Below are 14,817 nucleotides of genomic sequence, written 5' to 3'. Positions count from 1 at the left end.
GGCTCAGGGCGGCGGGGGCCGGTGCTGCTCCCCCCCCCTCCCCCCGTAGCACCGCGCCGCTCCGCCCCGCAGTGACGCCCTCTGCTCATGGGCCTGGCTGGGGGCAGCCGGCGGGCGGCGCGGAGGAGGCGGCAGGTGGCGCGCAGCGGGGCGGGAGCCGGGCCGGGCCATGGCCGCCTCGGAGCGGCTGTGCGAGTTGTGGCTGCTGTACTACAAGCAGGTGAGTCCGCGCCCCGGCTCGGGGTCCGAGCGCACGTGTGGCCCGCGGCCCCAGCCTGGACGGCCCGAACTTGCTCCGTAGATGCGGGCCGGGGGATGGGGAATGGGGGTGGCCCGCCCAGCGCCGGGCAGGGAGCGGTCAGGGTGCGCACCCGGGGGGCAGGCGTGGACTCCCATCGCCCCGGTGACCGCCGCCCCCACTCACGCCCCAGGGCCGGTGGGGGCGGCCAGGGTCCTGCCGCAAGGAGAGGTCCGCCTTGGGCAGCTGGGGACAGGTCGGACTGCTCAGAGCTGTCCCCAGAGGGCTCGGCAGAAGGGGGGAGCGCCTCAGAGACCCTGACGCCCCCCAGCTGTCCCACAGATGCAGCCCCTGCACGCCCGCCCTCTCCCCTGCCCCAGTGCCCGGCAGGGAGGGACCCCAGGTCACGCCCCCTCCCCTTAGCCCGGCCCCAGCCTCCCTCCCTGCACCTGCCTGGCATCCCGCTTTGGCTCAGGTGTGACCCGGGCACAATGGACTATTGTGTGCCTCTGGTCGCCTCACTGGGGGGAAGTTCGGGCCGGATGAGCTGGCCCCCTGGGGGAGAGACTCACCTGTCTTCTTGGACCCGGAGGCCGGGCCATTGTGGCCGCAGCTTCTAGCGGTGCCCCGGGGTGCTGAGCCCAGGCTCCAGGGAGAGGCGGCGGGAATGGCAGGAATAGTGTCTGTCTGGTGTCTCCCAGGGTGTGAGCTCAGCCTCTGTCTCCCTGGCTGTAGAGCAGACGCGGCCGGCCCTGACCTCAGAGTGGCCGGACTCTGCGGGGAGCTAGGCAGGAAGGCTGGGCCGGGCCAGAGCGGGCACCTGTCTCCCTGCCCCATCGGGTGCCCTCACCCCTCCCGTCTCTGGGTCCTCAGAGCCTCCCGTCCCCCCCCTCCGCCCGCCCCCCGTGGCTGTAGCAATAGGCAGGTCTGTGCTCTTCACTTTTTCCGCCTGTGACCGGGGACCAGGTGAAGGGGGGCTGGACGCAGGTGACAAGTAAGCAGTGTCCCTGCTGGGGGCCTGACCGCCCTCCCTGTGGCTGCCTCCTGAGCCCCTGCTGGCTGGGCTCTGTAAACGGCCAGCCCTCCCATTCCCTGGGCAGGTAGGTGCCCAGCTACCCTCTGTGCGGCTGCCTCTCCCCCTGCCCAGCCCCGCACCACGAGGGCACGTGTAGGACACTGGCTGGCCAGCGGTGGCCTTGGGAGCCTGGGCAGGCAGGGGGCAGCCTGGAGCCGGGCACACAAACCCAGGATGTCAGTGTAGACTGGCCGGGAGGGGCCAGGCTGAGGGGGGGGGGAGAGGAAGCTCCCCGGCCTTCAGCACTGCCTTCCTGCCGCCTGCCTGCCTGCTCCTGCTTCTTTCTGCTCCCGGAACTGGGTCCCCACCCCGTGTGCCGGGCTCCCAGGAGGGGCGGGGTGGGATGGGTGGGGTGGGGGGTGTCGCGCCGCTTTGAGTCCTGCTAGGGACCTATTCTGTGCGTGCCTGAGGGAGGGGTAAGAGAAAGTGGGGTCTGAGCTGGGGGGTGGATCAGGAGACCCCAGCCAGAGAGCACCCCCAGTCCCTGTGCCCCTCCCTACAGCAGCGAGAGCTAACAGCGGCTGACAAACCTGTTTGCCCAGTCGTGTTCCCGGCCCGCCCCAGGGAGCACCCCACTTTCTGCCCTCCTTTACCCCCACAACCCCCAGATCCACATCCCCCACCCACTCCTTGGGTGCTGTTTAACTGAGGGGTCCTGTGTGTGAGGGCAGGGCTGTGGGCAGCTGCTGAGGGAGGAAGGTGGGCCTGACTGGGCATCATTCCCACTGAGCTCCTGGGTCCCATGGGGAAACCAAGGCAGGCTGAGGGCGCCAAGGTCCCTGGACAAGCCGGGAGCAGAGCGGCTCAGGCCAGTCTCCACCCTGCACTCCTCTCCCAAGAGAAGGTGTGGCCCCTGTGGGCAGGGGCCTCGGCCTCCAGCGGGTCCTCTGTGTGGCCTTCCCTGTCCTGTCTGAGGAGCCCTGCGGCCACGTGGACCTCCACCAGCTATGCCCCTGCTTGCCCCTTCTTCTTCGTCTTCTTTTTAAAAATAACTTCTTTTCTTTTTTTTTTTAAAGATTTTATTTATTTATTAATGAGAAACAGGAGGAGAGAGAGAACCCGACATCACTCTGGTCCATGTGCTGCCAGGGACTGAACTCAGGACCTCATGCTTGAGAGTCCAGTGCTTTATCTACTGCGCCACCTCCCGGACCACTGTCCCTTCTTTTCAACAAATATTTTATCTATTTATTTTTAACAAGAGAAATGCAGAGGCACCCAGGTTCAGTCCCCCGCACTGCCATCAGCCAGAGCTAAGCAGTGCTCGTGTGTGTGTGTGTGTGTGTGTGTGTGTGTATGTGTGTGTGTGTGTGTACCTTTCTCTCCATATATCTCTGTCATTAAAATAAAACAAATTAGGGAGTTGGGCGGTAGCACAGTGGGTTAAGCGCAGGTGGTGCAAAGCGCAAGGACCGGCGTAAGGATCCCGGTTCGAGCCCCCGGCTCCCCACCTGCAGGGGAGTCACTTCACAAGCGGTAAAGCAGGTCTGCAGGTGTCTGTCTTTCTCTCACCCTCCTTGCCTTCCCCTCCTCTCTCCATTTCTCTCTGTCCCATCCAACAACAATGGCATTAATAACAACAACAATAAAAAACAACAAGGGCAACAAAAAAAGGAATAAATAAATAAATATTTTTTTAAAATTGAGTGTGGGGGTAGATAGCATAATTGTTCTGCAAAGAGATTCACATGCCTAGTGCTCCAAAGTCCCAGGTTCAATCCCCCCACACAGTGCTCTGGTAAAATAATTAATAATAATAATAATAAAATTAGACAGAACAAATTGAAAAAGTACAGATAAAAAGACCAGAGCACTGCTCAGCTCTGGCTGATAGTGGGGATTGAACATGCGACTTTAGAACTTGAGACATGAAAGTCTTTTGCAGAGCCATTATGCTTGTCTCCCCAGCCCTGCTTCCCCCTCTTTTGCATGTTCTTCTGCTAATTCCCCCTGCACCTCTGGTCGATGTTCCCTGGGTGTTGGCTAAGACAGAGATCACTGGTCCCACAGAAAGGCCACCAGGGAAGGCATGGTGGAAGAGGCTTGGGGCAGGGGGCAGGACGATAGAAGTGAGCACTTGACAGGTGACGGAAGACAGGGAAGGACGGGGCAGCCAAGGAGACCTGCTGGGTGGCCGGGGCACATCCCGAGGACCCTTTCGTCCCAGGCTAACCCGGGGAGGCAGGGCAAGGGGGCAAGAGGGCCAGGGCGCTGAGGACAGCTGCTAGCAGGCAGGGGGGTTGCGCAGCCCCCTGGAACAGGAAGCTTGGAGCATGGGGGGACTCAGGGCCACCAAGGTCACGACAGGACAGGACAGACATCTCCGTCACAGGGGGGAAACCGAGTTAGGCCATGGAGGGTTCCACCTTGTCCTGTCGGCCCCTCCCACATCCCCGCTGAGCACTCCAGTCAGGCCTCTGCTCACTCTGAGACCTCAGCTGAGCCCCAGTCCTTCCTGTGCCTCAGTTTACCCCCCTAGAAACGAGGGAAAGGAAGATGACATGGCCCCCTGGGTGCTTAGCCCCCCTCCGCCCCTCAGAGGGACAACCTGCCATCACTACCAGAGCAATGGGAGGGGTGGGACTGAGGTGACAGTGAGAATAACACTGGATGGGGTGGGGGAAGGGCTGGGAATCCCTGGAGTTGTTATGGCAACCGCCCATGTGGAAGTGTGGGGTCCCCATGGAAACAGGGTTACTATGGGGACCCTAGTAGGAAATTCCCGGTTTCCATAGTGATAGGACAAGGGGAAGGTTAAATGGGGGGGGCTTACAAAAACCGGAAGTCCCACCCCTTTTAAGGATACCCCCATGGGGTGAGAGCCTGAGACTGGCCCAGCCTCCTGGGTACTGGGATCACTTTTCCCAGTCATCCGGGCCTCCAGCAAATTCCCAACTTTCTGTCTCATCCCTTGGCCCAGCGTCCTTCAAGTCTGACCTCCAGCCCTCCTGGTGTAGCCACAGCCGCCTGGCACGGCCCTCGCCATCCACCATCCTGATGCAGAGTGAGGAGAGCCCGAAACCTGAGGTTACCCGTGGTCAGACCCCCCCCCTCCAGCCCACCCTGTCCCACGTCTGTGTGCCCTGGTAGTAGATGAAGCCCCAGCATCTGGAGAAGTCACCTGCCGGGCCGCAGCTCTGCCCTGTGCCCTCCTCTGCCTCCTGGCCCAAGCGCCCCACAGGGACTCCTGTACCCCCAGCACTGCGGCCTCCAGCATGGGGCCCAGTGAGACCCTCAGAGGAGGCGCAGGCAGTGACCCGCACCGCTACCCAGAACCCGGCTGCTGTGCGCCTGCCACCAACCAGGACAGCAGGAACCTCCTTTCCTACCCGCCTGGGACAGCCAGTCTGGGAATGGGCCTGCCCTGCCCCTCAGAGGTGTGGGGGAAGGAGATGGCTGTGCCCCGAAAAGCCAGGGGCCAGGGAAGGCAGAAGCCCTGCCTCTGGGGCGAATTTCTCTGCCCCTGGCCACAGGCTGGCCCGTGAGCCTGGAGAGCCTTTACTCCTTAAGCAGAGGTACCCCCCACCCCCACCCCCATCTTGCCAAGGTGTATTTTTTTCTTTTTTTACATTTATTTATTTATTTATTTATTTTCCCTTTTGTTGCCCTTGTTTTTTATTGTTGTTGTAGTTATTGTTGTTATTGATGTCATCATTATTGGATAGGACAGAGAGAAATGGAGAGGGGGAGAGACAGAGAGGGGGAGAGAAAGACAGACACCTGCAGATCTGCTTCACCACCGGTGAATCTGACTCCCCTGCAGGTGGAGAGCCGGGGGCTCGAACCGGGATCCTTACCCCGGTCCTTGTGCTTTGCACCATGTGCGCTTAACCCGCTGCGCTACTGCCCAACTCCCACAAAGGTGTATTTTTAAAAGACAGCTGCACAGAGCTTAATGTTAAGTGACAAGCTGCTAAGTGTGAGAACCAGAACCCAAGCCCTCACCGCTGACTCACTGTGACAGCCTGCTCCTCCGGAGCTTCTGACAGGGATGGGCCTTAAGCACCACCTCACATGGGGCAACTGCGGGCAAGAGAGCAGGGTGAGCAGAGCACACGCGGGCCTCTTGGGTGGGGTCAGCGCCTCACGCCCTCAGACCCGGACGTCCAGTAGAGGTGCGGGGGAGTCAGGGTATTGAGGCTGGAGCCGAGCTGAGGCTTCATAAATGGGAGGGGGGTAGACTTGCCCTGAAGCTTGTATGGGGGGCTGGGTGGTGGCACATTCAGTTAAGTGGGCATAGTACTAAGCACAAGTACCTGGGTTCGAGCCCCCACTCCCCACCTGCAGGGGCGTGGCTTCACAAGCGGTGAAACAGGTCTACAGGTGTCTCTGTTTCTCTCTCCTTGTCTACCTTCCCTTCCTCCCAGTTTCTCTCTGCTCTATCCAGTAAAATGGAAAAAATGGCCTCCAGGAGCAGTGGATTCGTAGTGCTGGCACTGAGCCCCAGCAATAACCCTGGAGGCCAAAAAAAAAAAAAAAAAAAAAGCTTGTGATTGAGGGGACAGTGGCAGACGCCCATACCTATTGGAGGTGTTGGCTGATGAGTGTTGGAAAGATTGTTCATGGTTTAGGACAGGTGGTGGCGCACCTGGTTGAGTGCACATGTTACGGTGCACAAGGACCTGGGTTCAAGCCCCCCAGTCCCCACCTGCATGGGGAAGCTTCACAAGTGGTGAAGCAGGGCTGCAGGTGTCTCTCTTTCTCTCGCCCTCTCTATCACTCCCTTCCCTCTCGATTTCTGACTGTCTCTATCCAGCAAATAAATAAAGATAAAAATTTTTTTTAATTGTTCATGGTTGTGTCCTGAGCCCTGAGCCAGGTGTTGGGGGGGTTGATGCAAGGTCTGAGCCCCAAGCAGGTCCAGGGTCAGCAGGCTGGTGGCAGCTCACTGTGGCAGAGGGCCCACCTGCCCAGCCAGGTCACCGCCTTCTGCCCCTGTCCTCAGGGTCACCTCTGTGGAAGCGGTCACTTCATGCCCATCCCGGGACTGGCTGGGGTCTCAGGAGCCCAGGTGCTTCCCCCTGTAGCACTGAGTGTCCTCAGAGCTGGCCAGGTATAGAATGGGATTCCTCCAGGGAGTACTGTGAGACCCTCTCCTCCCAGGGACACTGACCACCGCCAGACCCATAGTTGCTGAACACTGGGGAGGAGTGTAGCCACACCTGTCCTGGTGGGGGTGGGGTTCTGACCTGGTGTTCTCCTCACAGCCTGATCTTCCTGATCAAAACTGTGTGTGTGTGTGTGTGTGTGTGTGTGTGTGTGTGTGTGTGTGTGCGCGCGCGCGCGCGTAGGGAAGGAGCCTCTGTCTGCAGCTTTGCCCTGTGCCCTCGCCCTGCCTCTGCCTCTGCCTCCTGGCCCAAGCACCCCACAGGGACCCCTGTACCCCCAACACTGCGGCCTCAGGCATGGGGCCCAGTGAGACAGACAGTGACCTGCACCCCTACCCAGTGCTGTGTGTTTAGAGACACCGCTTCCCCCACAGACTCCCTCCAGCAGCCTTTCTGTAGTTGGAATCCAGCCGAGACCGGAGCTGGCTGGACCCAGCAGGTCCCCGTGTAGGTTCTCAGGACCGAAGGTGGAGGTACTCAGCCTCCAGGCCTGGGAGGCTGATCCAGCCCAGAGGAGGGCGGGAGAGGCACTTAAAAGCCAAAAGCTCAAGGCACGTGGTGGTGGTGGCAGGGAGGGAGGTGCTGGAGAGTCCGGGAATCACAGAGCTGGCTGCCACCAGCTGAGCCTTCACCCCCAGCTTGGGGTTGGGGGACATGGTCCAGTTTTCAGATGCTCAGCAGAGCTGCAGTGGACAGAAGCAACACCCTCATTTGCCTGAGTGTGTTTGGGGCTAGAATATGGGGGCAGGTACTGGAATTTTTTTTTGCCTCCAGGGTTATCGCTGGGACTGGGTGCCTGCACTAGGAATCCACTGCTCCTGGAGGCTGTTTTTCCCATTTTGTCGCCATTATTGTTGTTGTTATTGCTGGTGTTGCTGTTGGATAGGACAGAGAGAAATGGAGAGGAGGGGAGACAGAGGGGGAGAGAAAGACAGACACCTGCAGACCTGCTTCACTGCTTGTGAAGCGACCCCCCCCAGCAGGTGGGGAGCTGGGGGCTCTAATCCTATCCTGGTCCTTGTGATTTGCGCCATGTGCGCTTAACCCGCTGTGCTACCACCCACCCACCCCCTTTTCTTAATCAGATAACTGCTCAACTCTGGCTTATGGTGGTGCTGGGGACTGAACCTAGAACCTCCTAGCCTCAGGCAGGAGAGTCTGTTGTGTAGGCCATTGTGCTGATTCCCCGGAGACAGTTTCTTGAAAGTAGACAGAGATCTGTAGCGTTAGGAGGTAGAGGGGTCAGGGTCCAGTGTTCAGCTTGGGGTGGGGGGTAGGGGTCCTGTGTTCATCTTGGGGTGGGGTGTAGGGGTCCTGTGTTCAGCTTGGGGTGGGGAGGTAGGGGTCCTGTGTTCAGCTTGGGGTGGGGAGGTAGGGGTCCTGTGTTCAGCTTGGGGTGGGGAGGTAGGGGTCCTGTGTTCAGCTTGGGGTGGGGGACAGGGGTCCTGTATTCAGCTTAGGGAGGGGGGTAGGGGTCCTGTGTTCAGCTTGGGGTGGGGGGTAGAGGTCCTTGTTCAGCTTGGGGTGGGGGACAGGGGTCCTGTGTTCAGCTTAGGGAGGGGGGTAGGGGTCCAGTGTTCAGCTTGGGGTGGGTGGTAGAGGTCCTGTGTTCAGCTTGGGGCATAGGGCAGGGGTCCTGTGGTCAGCTTGGGGTGGGGGGTAGGGGTCCTGTGTTCAGCTTGGGGTGGGGGTAGGGGTCCTGTGTTCAGCTTGGTGTGGGTGTAGGGGTCCTGTGTTCTGCTTGGGGTGGGGGTAGGGGTCCTGTGTTCAGCTTGGGGTGGGGAGGTAGGGGTCCTGTGTTCATCTTAGGCTGGGGGGTAGGGGTCCTGTATTCATCTTGGGGTGGGGGTAGGGGTCCTGTGTTCAGCTTGGGGTGCGGGGCAGGTTTCCTGTGTTCAGCATATGGTGGGGAGGTAGGGGTCCTGTGTTCAGCTTGGGGTGTGTGGCAGGGGTTCTGTTTTCAGCTTGGGTTGTGGGGCTAGGGTCCTTGTTCAGCTTGGGGTGTGGTGCAGTTGTCCTGTGTTCAGCTTGGGGTGTGGGGCTGGGGTCCTATGTTTAGCTTGGGGTATGGGGCAGGTTTCCTGTGTTCAGCTTATGGTGGGGAGGTAGGGGTCCTGTGTTCAGCTTGGGGTGTGGGGTAGGGGTCCTTGTTCAGCTTGGGGTGGGGGGTAGGGGGTCCTGTGTTCAGCTAGGGGTGAGCGTTGGGGTCCTGTGGTCAGCTTGGGGTGGGGGGTAGGGGTCCTGTGTTCAGCTTGGGGTAGGGGTAGGGGTAGGGGTCCTGTGTTCAGCTTGGGGTGGGGAGGTAGGGGTCCTTTGTTCAGCTTGGGGCATAGGACAGGGGTCCTGTGTTCAGCTTGGGATGTGGGGCAGGGTCCTGTGTTTAGCTTGGTGTGTGGGGCAAGGGTCCTGTGTTCAGCTTGGGGTATAGGGCAGGGGTTCTGTTTTCAGCTTGGATTGGGGAGGTAGGGGTCCTGTGTTCAGTTTGGGGTATAGGGCAGGGGTCCTGTGTTCAGCTTGGGGTATAGGGCAGGGGTCCTGTGTTCAGTTTGGGGTATAGGGCAGGGGTTCTGTGTTCAGCTTGGTGTGTGGGTCAGGGGTCCTGTGTTCAGCTTGGGATGTGGGGCAGGGGTCCTGTGTTTAGCTTGGTGTGTGTGGCAAGGGTCCTGTGTTCAGCTTGGGGCATGGACAGGGGTCCTGTGTTCAGCTTGGTGTGTGAGGCAGGGGTCCTGTGTTCAGCTTGGGGTGTGGGGCTGGGGTCCTTGTTCAGCTTGGGGTGTGGTGCAGTTGTCCTGTGTTCAGCTTGGGGTGTGGGGCTGGGGTCCTATGTTCAGCTTGGGGTATGGGGCAGGTTTCCTGTGTTCAGCTTATGGTGGGGAGGTAGGGGTCCTGTGTTCAGCTTGGGGTGTGGGGCAGGGGTCCTGTGTTCAGCTTGTGGTGTGGGGCTGGGGTCCTATGTTTAGCTTGGGGTACGGGGTAGGTTTCCTGTGTTCAGCTTATGGTGGGGAGGTAGGGGTCCTGTGTTCAGCTTGGGGTGGGGGCAGGGGTCCTGTGTTCAGCTTGGGGTGGGAGATAGGGGTCCTGTGTTCAGCTTGGGGTGGGAGATAGGGGTCCTATGTTCATCTTGGGTTGGGAGATAGGGGTCCTGTGTTCATCTTGGCGTGGGGGCAGGGGTCCTGTGTTCATCTTGGGGTATAGGGCACGGGTCCTGTGTTCAGCTTGGGGTGGGAGATAGGGGTCCTATTTTCATCTTGGGGTGGGAGATAGGGGTCCTGTGTTCATCTTGGGGTGGGGGCAGGGGCCCTGTGTTCAGCTTGGGGTGACTGGCTGACCATCATGATGGCTCCTGTCTAGAGTGAGGTCTGTCTCTCCTATGCGTCGGTCGGTGCACTATGGGAAGAGCTCAGAGGAAGCTAAGAGTCCAGGTTTGCTCTGGTGTTTCAGGGCTGGACATTTTGCTGTCCTTGCTGGTGTGTGGGGGGCGGCAGAGGTAGGTGAACAGGGAGGCAGCAGTGGCAAAGGTTGGAGAGATCACCAAAGGTAGGTAGCAGTCCAGAAGTCACAGACATTGGGTCCTGCAGCGAGAGGGCTCTCTGTGAGGTTCTGCATCTCAGATTACTGTCAGAAATGCCCAGAAGGTGCCCGACCGCAGGGTGGAGGACTGCCCTGCCCAGCTTGTTTGTGGACCCTGCCCAGTCTTCTGGGCCCACTCACTCCTGGCTGTGGGGCCGAGGGCCCATAGGTGGTGAAGGCAAGCCATACGCCCCCAAGCTCCAGGGCTTCCACGCGCCTGAGGGCAGCCTCAGCTCTCTGCCCGCTTGTGCCCTGATTCTGCTGCGGTCTAGTCCCAGCCCTCTGAGCCTGGAAAAGAAGTGGCCTTCTGGGCTCCACTGTTGGGGTAGGGAACCAAACGGGGCCCATGCAGAAGGTGGATGGAAGTAGGTGTGCAGGCCCAGCCAAACCCTCTTCACCCCCTGCGAGGTAAGGTCAGGGCAGGTCAAGGCCAGGCAGGAGCAAGCCGGCCGGAGACCCTGTGGTGCTGAGAACTGCACCTGCTCTAATCCCCGGCCATTAGTCTGGGCCAGGGAGCTGGCATAGTGATTATGCAAAGACATTCATGCATAGTGCTCTACGGCCTCAGGTTCAATCCCCAGCACCATCACAGCCTGAGCTCTGGCCATAAACGTGAATCAATGTGAATAAGCCTGGGTCTGTAGCTCTCACCCCCCCCCCCATGGTGTGATCCTGCCCCTCTGTGCGCAGGCCCTACCCCCAGTGCTGGGACAGGTCCCCCACAGCTTCTCGTGCAGGGCCCGGGGTGCCCCTAGCGCACCTTCCCCCCCCCATCCCTGCGGTCTGCTGGGAGGAAGCGGCCCTCCTCCCCCACCATGACTCTGCGCTTCCTGCCCGGCTGGGTCGGGAGGGGGGAGATGCTTCCCGTCACACCAAAGTCACCTCGACGGGGGCTCAGCAGCTACCCTTGTTGTCCATGGAAGCAACTCTGGGGCCAGGGGTACAGGTAACTAGCCAGGGTGGGTGAGGTTCCCAGGGCTTGCAAGGTAGGGCATTCTGCAAGGGTCTGCGACAGTGCGCATGTTTCCGGGCTCTGCAGTCAGGAAGGCTTCCTGGAGGAAGTGGCTGCTGAGCTAGAAGGTGGTGGATGAGGACCCGGCCCTATCTTTTTGCAGGAGGCACACATAGGCCCCTCCCCTGCCCGTGTTGGCTGCCTGGTCCCCGCGGCTTAGGGCCGAGGGAGCAGGGACCAGAGGGCTGACAGAGGCGGCTGGGTGGGGTGCAGGGGTCGCTGGGAAGTGGTCTGCAGTGCAGGGCCTCTCTGACTCTCACCTTCCTACTTCTTGCCTGCCTCCCCCACCTCTCTCCCCCTCTCCTCTCGCCTGTTCTGCCCCCAACCTCTGCCACACACATCCCCCTCCGCGGCCTGCACTGCACCCTGGCCACCCGCCTGCAGAAGGACCCGGGCTACCTGCGGCAGTGGCTGCAGGCCGTCGCGGGGGCCTCTGAGAACACCATCTCCCTGTCCTCTCTGGAGCCGTGCAGGTGAGGTGGCACTGCCCGGAGCGGGCAGGGCAAGGCGGGAGGCTGGTCCCTCGCTGCCCCGCTGACCCGCTCTCCGCAGGCCGGAGGAGGCGGGCGCCGAGGTGCCCCTGCTGCCCCTGGATGCCCTGCAGGTGCTGGCCGAGCAGCTGGCGGAGGGGGGCCCGGAGGAAGTCCTGCAACTTCTCAAGGTCTTCATCGTGCTCTGCAGGTGAGGCCCGCGGGAGGGCGGCCTGGGCTGGGTGGGGCTGGACTGGCTGCCGGCACAATGTCATGCGGGAAGACGCTCGTGCCTGAGGCTCCAAAGACCCAGGTTCAGTCCTCAGTGGCACCAGAAGCCAGAGCTGTGGTTTAAAAAAAAGGGGGGAAGGGGGAAAGGGGAAGGAAAGCCTGGGGTGCTGGCATGTCACACAGCCCTCCTGTCATTCATTCTCTCCGCAGGAACCTGCAGAATGTGGAGGCGGGCTGGGGCCCGGTGCTGGTGCCCCATGTGCTGGCACTGCTCACACAGCTGGTGACCAAGGTGAGGCGGGTTCCACTGCCAGGGGTGCGGGCGGGCGGGTGGCCAGCAGGAGCCCCGGTGCAGGAGGCCCCACACCCTGCCCCACTCCACCCACAGCTGAAAGAACCCGAAGTCCCGCACAACCACAACCACAACGGGGACGGGCCCCAGCCAGAGAGCGCAGCCCCTCAGGATGGCCCCGGGTCCCCACTGGAGGACGTGGCCCTGCACGCCCTGCTTCTCTGCGAGGGTCTCTTTGACCCCTACCAGGCCTGGCGGCGCCGGCACAGCGGGTGAGAGAGAGCCTCCGTCACTGTCACCATGGGCACTGGCCCAGAGGGGTGTGGACTGGGGTGGGGGTGGGGGTGGGGGCTGCAGCTGACCACAGGGCAACACGGGTGGGGGGGGTGAAGCGCCTCACCGGGCCCCTGCCCACGCCCGCCCCCAGGGAAGTCCTCAGTGCCAAGGAGAAGAGCAAGTACAAGATGCCCCCTGCGACTTTGCCTTGTGGATTCAGTGCCTTCTTCTCAGGTCAGCGGCACCCCAGCCCCACCTGCCCCCCTTGACTCTGCCTCCAGACTTGCTGTGAGCAGGGGGTGGGAGAGCCCTGAGCCCAGAGGAAAGGGCCTGGGCAAAAGGAGCCAGAGGGAAGACCTCTCCACTGTGGGGTGTGTGTGTGTGCACGTGGCTTGTGTGTGGTGTGTGTGAGCGTGTTGTGTGTGAGGGCGTGTGTGCACGTGGTTTGTGTGTGGTGTGTGTGAGCGTGTTGTGTGTGAGGGCGTGTGTGCGCGTGGTTTGTGTGTGGTGTGTGTGAGCGTGTTGTGTGTGAGGGCGTGTGTGCACGTGGTTTGTGTGTGGTATGTGTGAGTGTGTTATGTGTGAGGGCGGTGTGTCAGGGTGGCCCGTTTCCTCCTCCTTACTCCTCCATTGGCTAAATCCTGCAGCCACTAGAGCTGGCTCTGACCTGAGCCATCTTCAGACTTCCCGCCCTCAGCCTCCACTCAGCACCCGCCAGGTCTGTCCCGCTCCCTCCACTTCCTTCTCCTCGCTCAGATGGTGCTGACACCCAGCATGTCTCTGGCCACTCAGCATCCCTGCTGCCCCTCTTCTGGGCCCTTTCTCCTTTCACTGGATGTAGAAGGACTCAGAACAGGAGACTTCCTGGACAAAGGCAGGCTGGGAAGGCAGTGGCCTCCATGCCTCAGGGATGCCCCACAGAGCTGCCGTGTGTGTGGAGCAGGGTGACAGCATCAGGAGGGAAAATGAGACCCCAGAGGGGGACCCCCTCTATGCCCCACCTCCCCACTATTTTATTTTATTTTATTTTATTTTATTTTTGCCTCCAGGGTTATCGCTGGGGTTTGGTGCCTGCACTACGAGTGCACTGCTCCTGGAGGCCATTTTCCCCATTTTTGTTGTTGCTATTGTTGGATAGGACAGACAGAAATTGAGAGAGGAGGGAAGACAGAGAGGGGGAGAGAAAGATAGACAACTTGGGTGGAGGGTAGATAGCATAGTGGTTATGCAAAGAGACTCTTAGGCCTGAGGCTTCAGAGTCCCAGGTTCAACCCCCCTGCACCACCATAAGCCAGAGCTGAACAATACTCTGGTTAAAGGAAGAAAGAGGGGGTCGGGCGGTGGCGCAGTGGGTTAAGCGCACGTGGCGCAAAGCGCAGGGACCGGCGTAAGGATCCCGGTTTGAGCCCCCGGCTCCCCACCTGCAGGGGAGTCGCTTCACGGGCGGTGAAGCAGGTCTGCAGGTGTCTGTCTTTCTCTCCCTCTCTCTGTCTTCCCCTCCTCTCTCCATTTCTCTCTGTCCTATCCAACAACAAGGCAACGTCAACAATGGCAATAATAACCGCAACGAGGCTGCAACAACTAGGGCAACAAAAAGGGGGAAAAATGGCCTCCAGGAGCGGTGGATTCATGGTGCAGGCACCAAGCCCAGCAATAACCCTGGAGGAAAAAAAAAAAAAGAAAGAAAGATAGACACTTACAGACCTGCTTCACCACTTGTGAAGGTACCCCCCTGCAGGTGGGGAGCTCGGGGTCCTCGAGCCGGTCCCTGTGTTTCATAACCCACTACACCACCGCCTGACCCCTCCCCACTATTCCTAAAGCACACTAGGCTTTCTTTCCACTAGCATAAATCTCACGGGTGACCTACTAGGCTTGGGATCGAGAGGGGAGGGGAGATAGAGAAGGAGAGAGAGAGAGAGACAGAGAGACACCTGCAGCCCTGCTTCACCACTCGTGAAGCTTTCCCCCTGCTCTGCCCACAGCCTTCCTTCCCAACCCTGCTGGCTCCCTGCCCCCAGCCACACTCCTCACCCTCATTCCTGGAATGCAACTAAGTTGTCCAAACCTCTGGACCCTTGGCCTCTCCCCTCAGAGGCCAGCTATTTTTTTTTAACTAATTAACTAGTTAATCATGCTATTATTTAATTAATTTGTTGGATATAGACAGAGATAAATCAAGAGGGAAGGAAGACAGAGAAGGGGAGGTGTCCAGGCAGGGACACACCTGTGTAAGTGCACAGAGTGCTAAGTGCCAGGACACGAGCAAGGAACTGGGTTCTAGGCCCTGGTCCCCACCTGCAGAGGGGACGCTTTATATGAGGCAAAGCAGGTCTGCAGATGGCTTTCTTTTTTTCTCTCTCTCCCTCTCCCCCTCCCCCTTCCCTCTCAATTTCTCTCTGTCCTAGCCAATAAAAAAAAGAAAGAAATGAGGGGGCAGGTGGTGGTGCACACGTCTCAGTGCACAAGGACCCAGGGTCAAGGCCCTGGTCCCCACCTGCAGGGAGAAAACTTCACAAGTGGTGAAGCAGGGCTGCAGGTGTCT

At 60.0% G+C, this 14,817-nt stretch overlaps 1 protein-coding gene across 11 annotated transcripts in view; it reads left to right on the top strand.

The window, feature by feature from the left end:
- The window catches only part of NBEAL2 (neurobeachin like 2), a 45,313-nt gene continuing 30,496 nt past the window's right edge, over positions 1-14,817 (top strand). For 3 of the 11 annotated variants that reach the window (XM_060204835.1, XM_060204834.1, XM_060204832.1), the window contains exons 1-6: positions 9-220; positions 11,388-11,476; positions 11,556-11,684; positions 11,915-11,996; positions 12,093-12,268; positions 12,424-12,506. In XM_060204835.1, the coding sequence (XP_060060818.1) occupies positions 170-220; positions 11,388-11,476; positions 11,556-11,684; positions 11,915-11,996; positions 12,093-12,268; positions 12,424-12,506 (610 nt within the window). In that variant the 5' untranslated portion in view covers positions 9-169. Of the gene's footprint in view, positions 221-10,870; positions 10,938-11,387; positions 11,477-11,555; positions 11,685-11,914; positions 11,997-12,092; positions 12,269-12,423; positions 12,507-14,817 lie in introns of those variants that run through there. The other 8 variants (XR_009553259.1, XM_060204839.1, XM_060204840.1 and 5 more) reach the window with 6 other exon arrangements.

This window comes from Erinaceus europaeus, chromosome 12 (genome assembly GCF_950295315.1).
Source record: "Erinaceus europaeus chromosome 12, mEriEur2.1, whole genome shotgun sequence".
Classification (NCBI taxonomy): domain Eukaryota; kingdom Metazoa; phylum Chordata; class Mammalia; order Eulipotyphla; family Erinaceidae; genus Erinaceus; species Erinaceus europaeus.
This window is presented reverse-complemented; position numbering and strand designations above follow the sequence as displayed.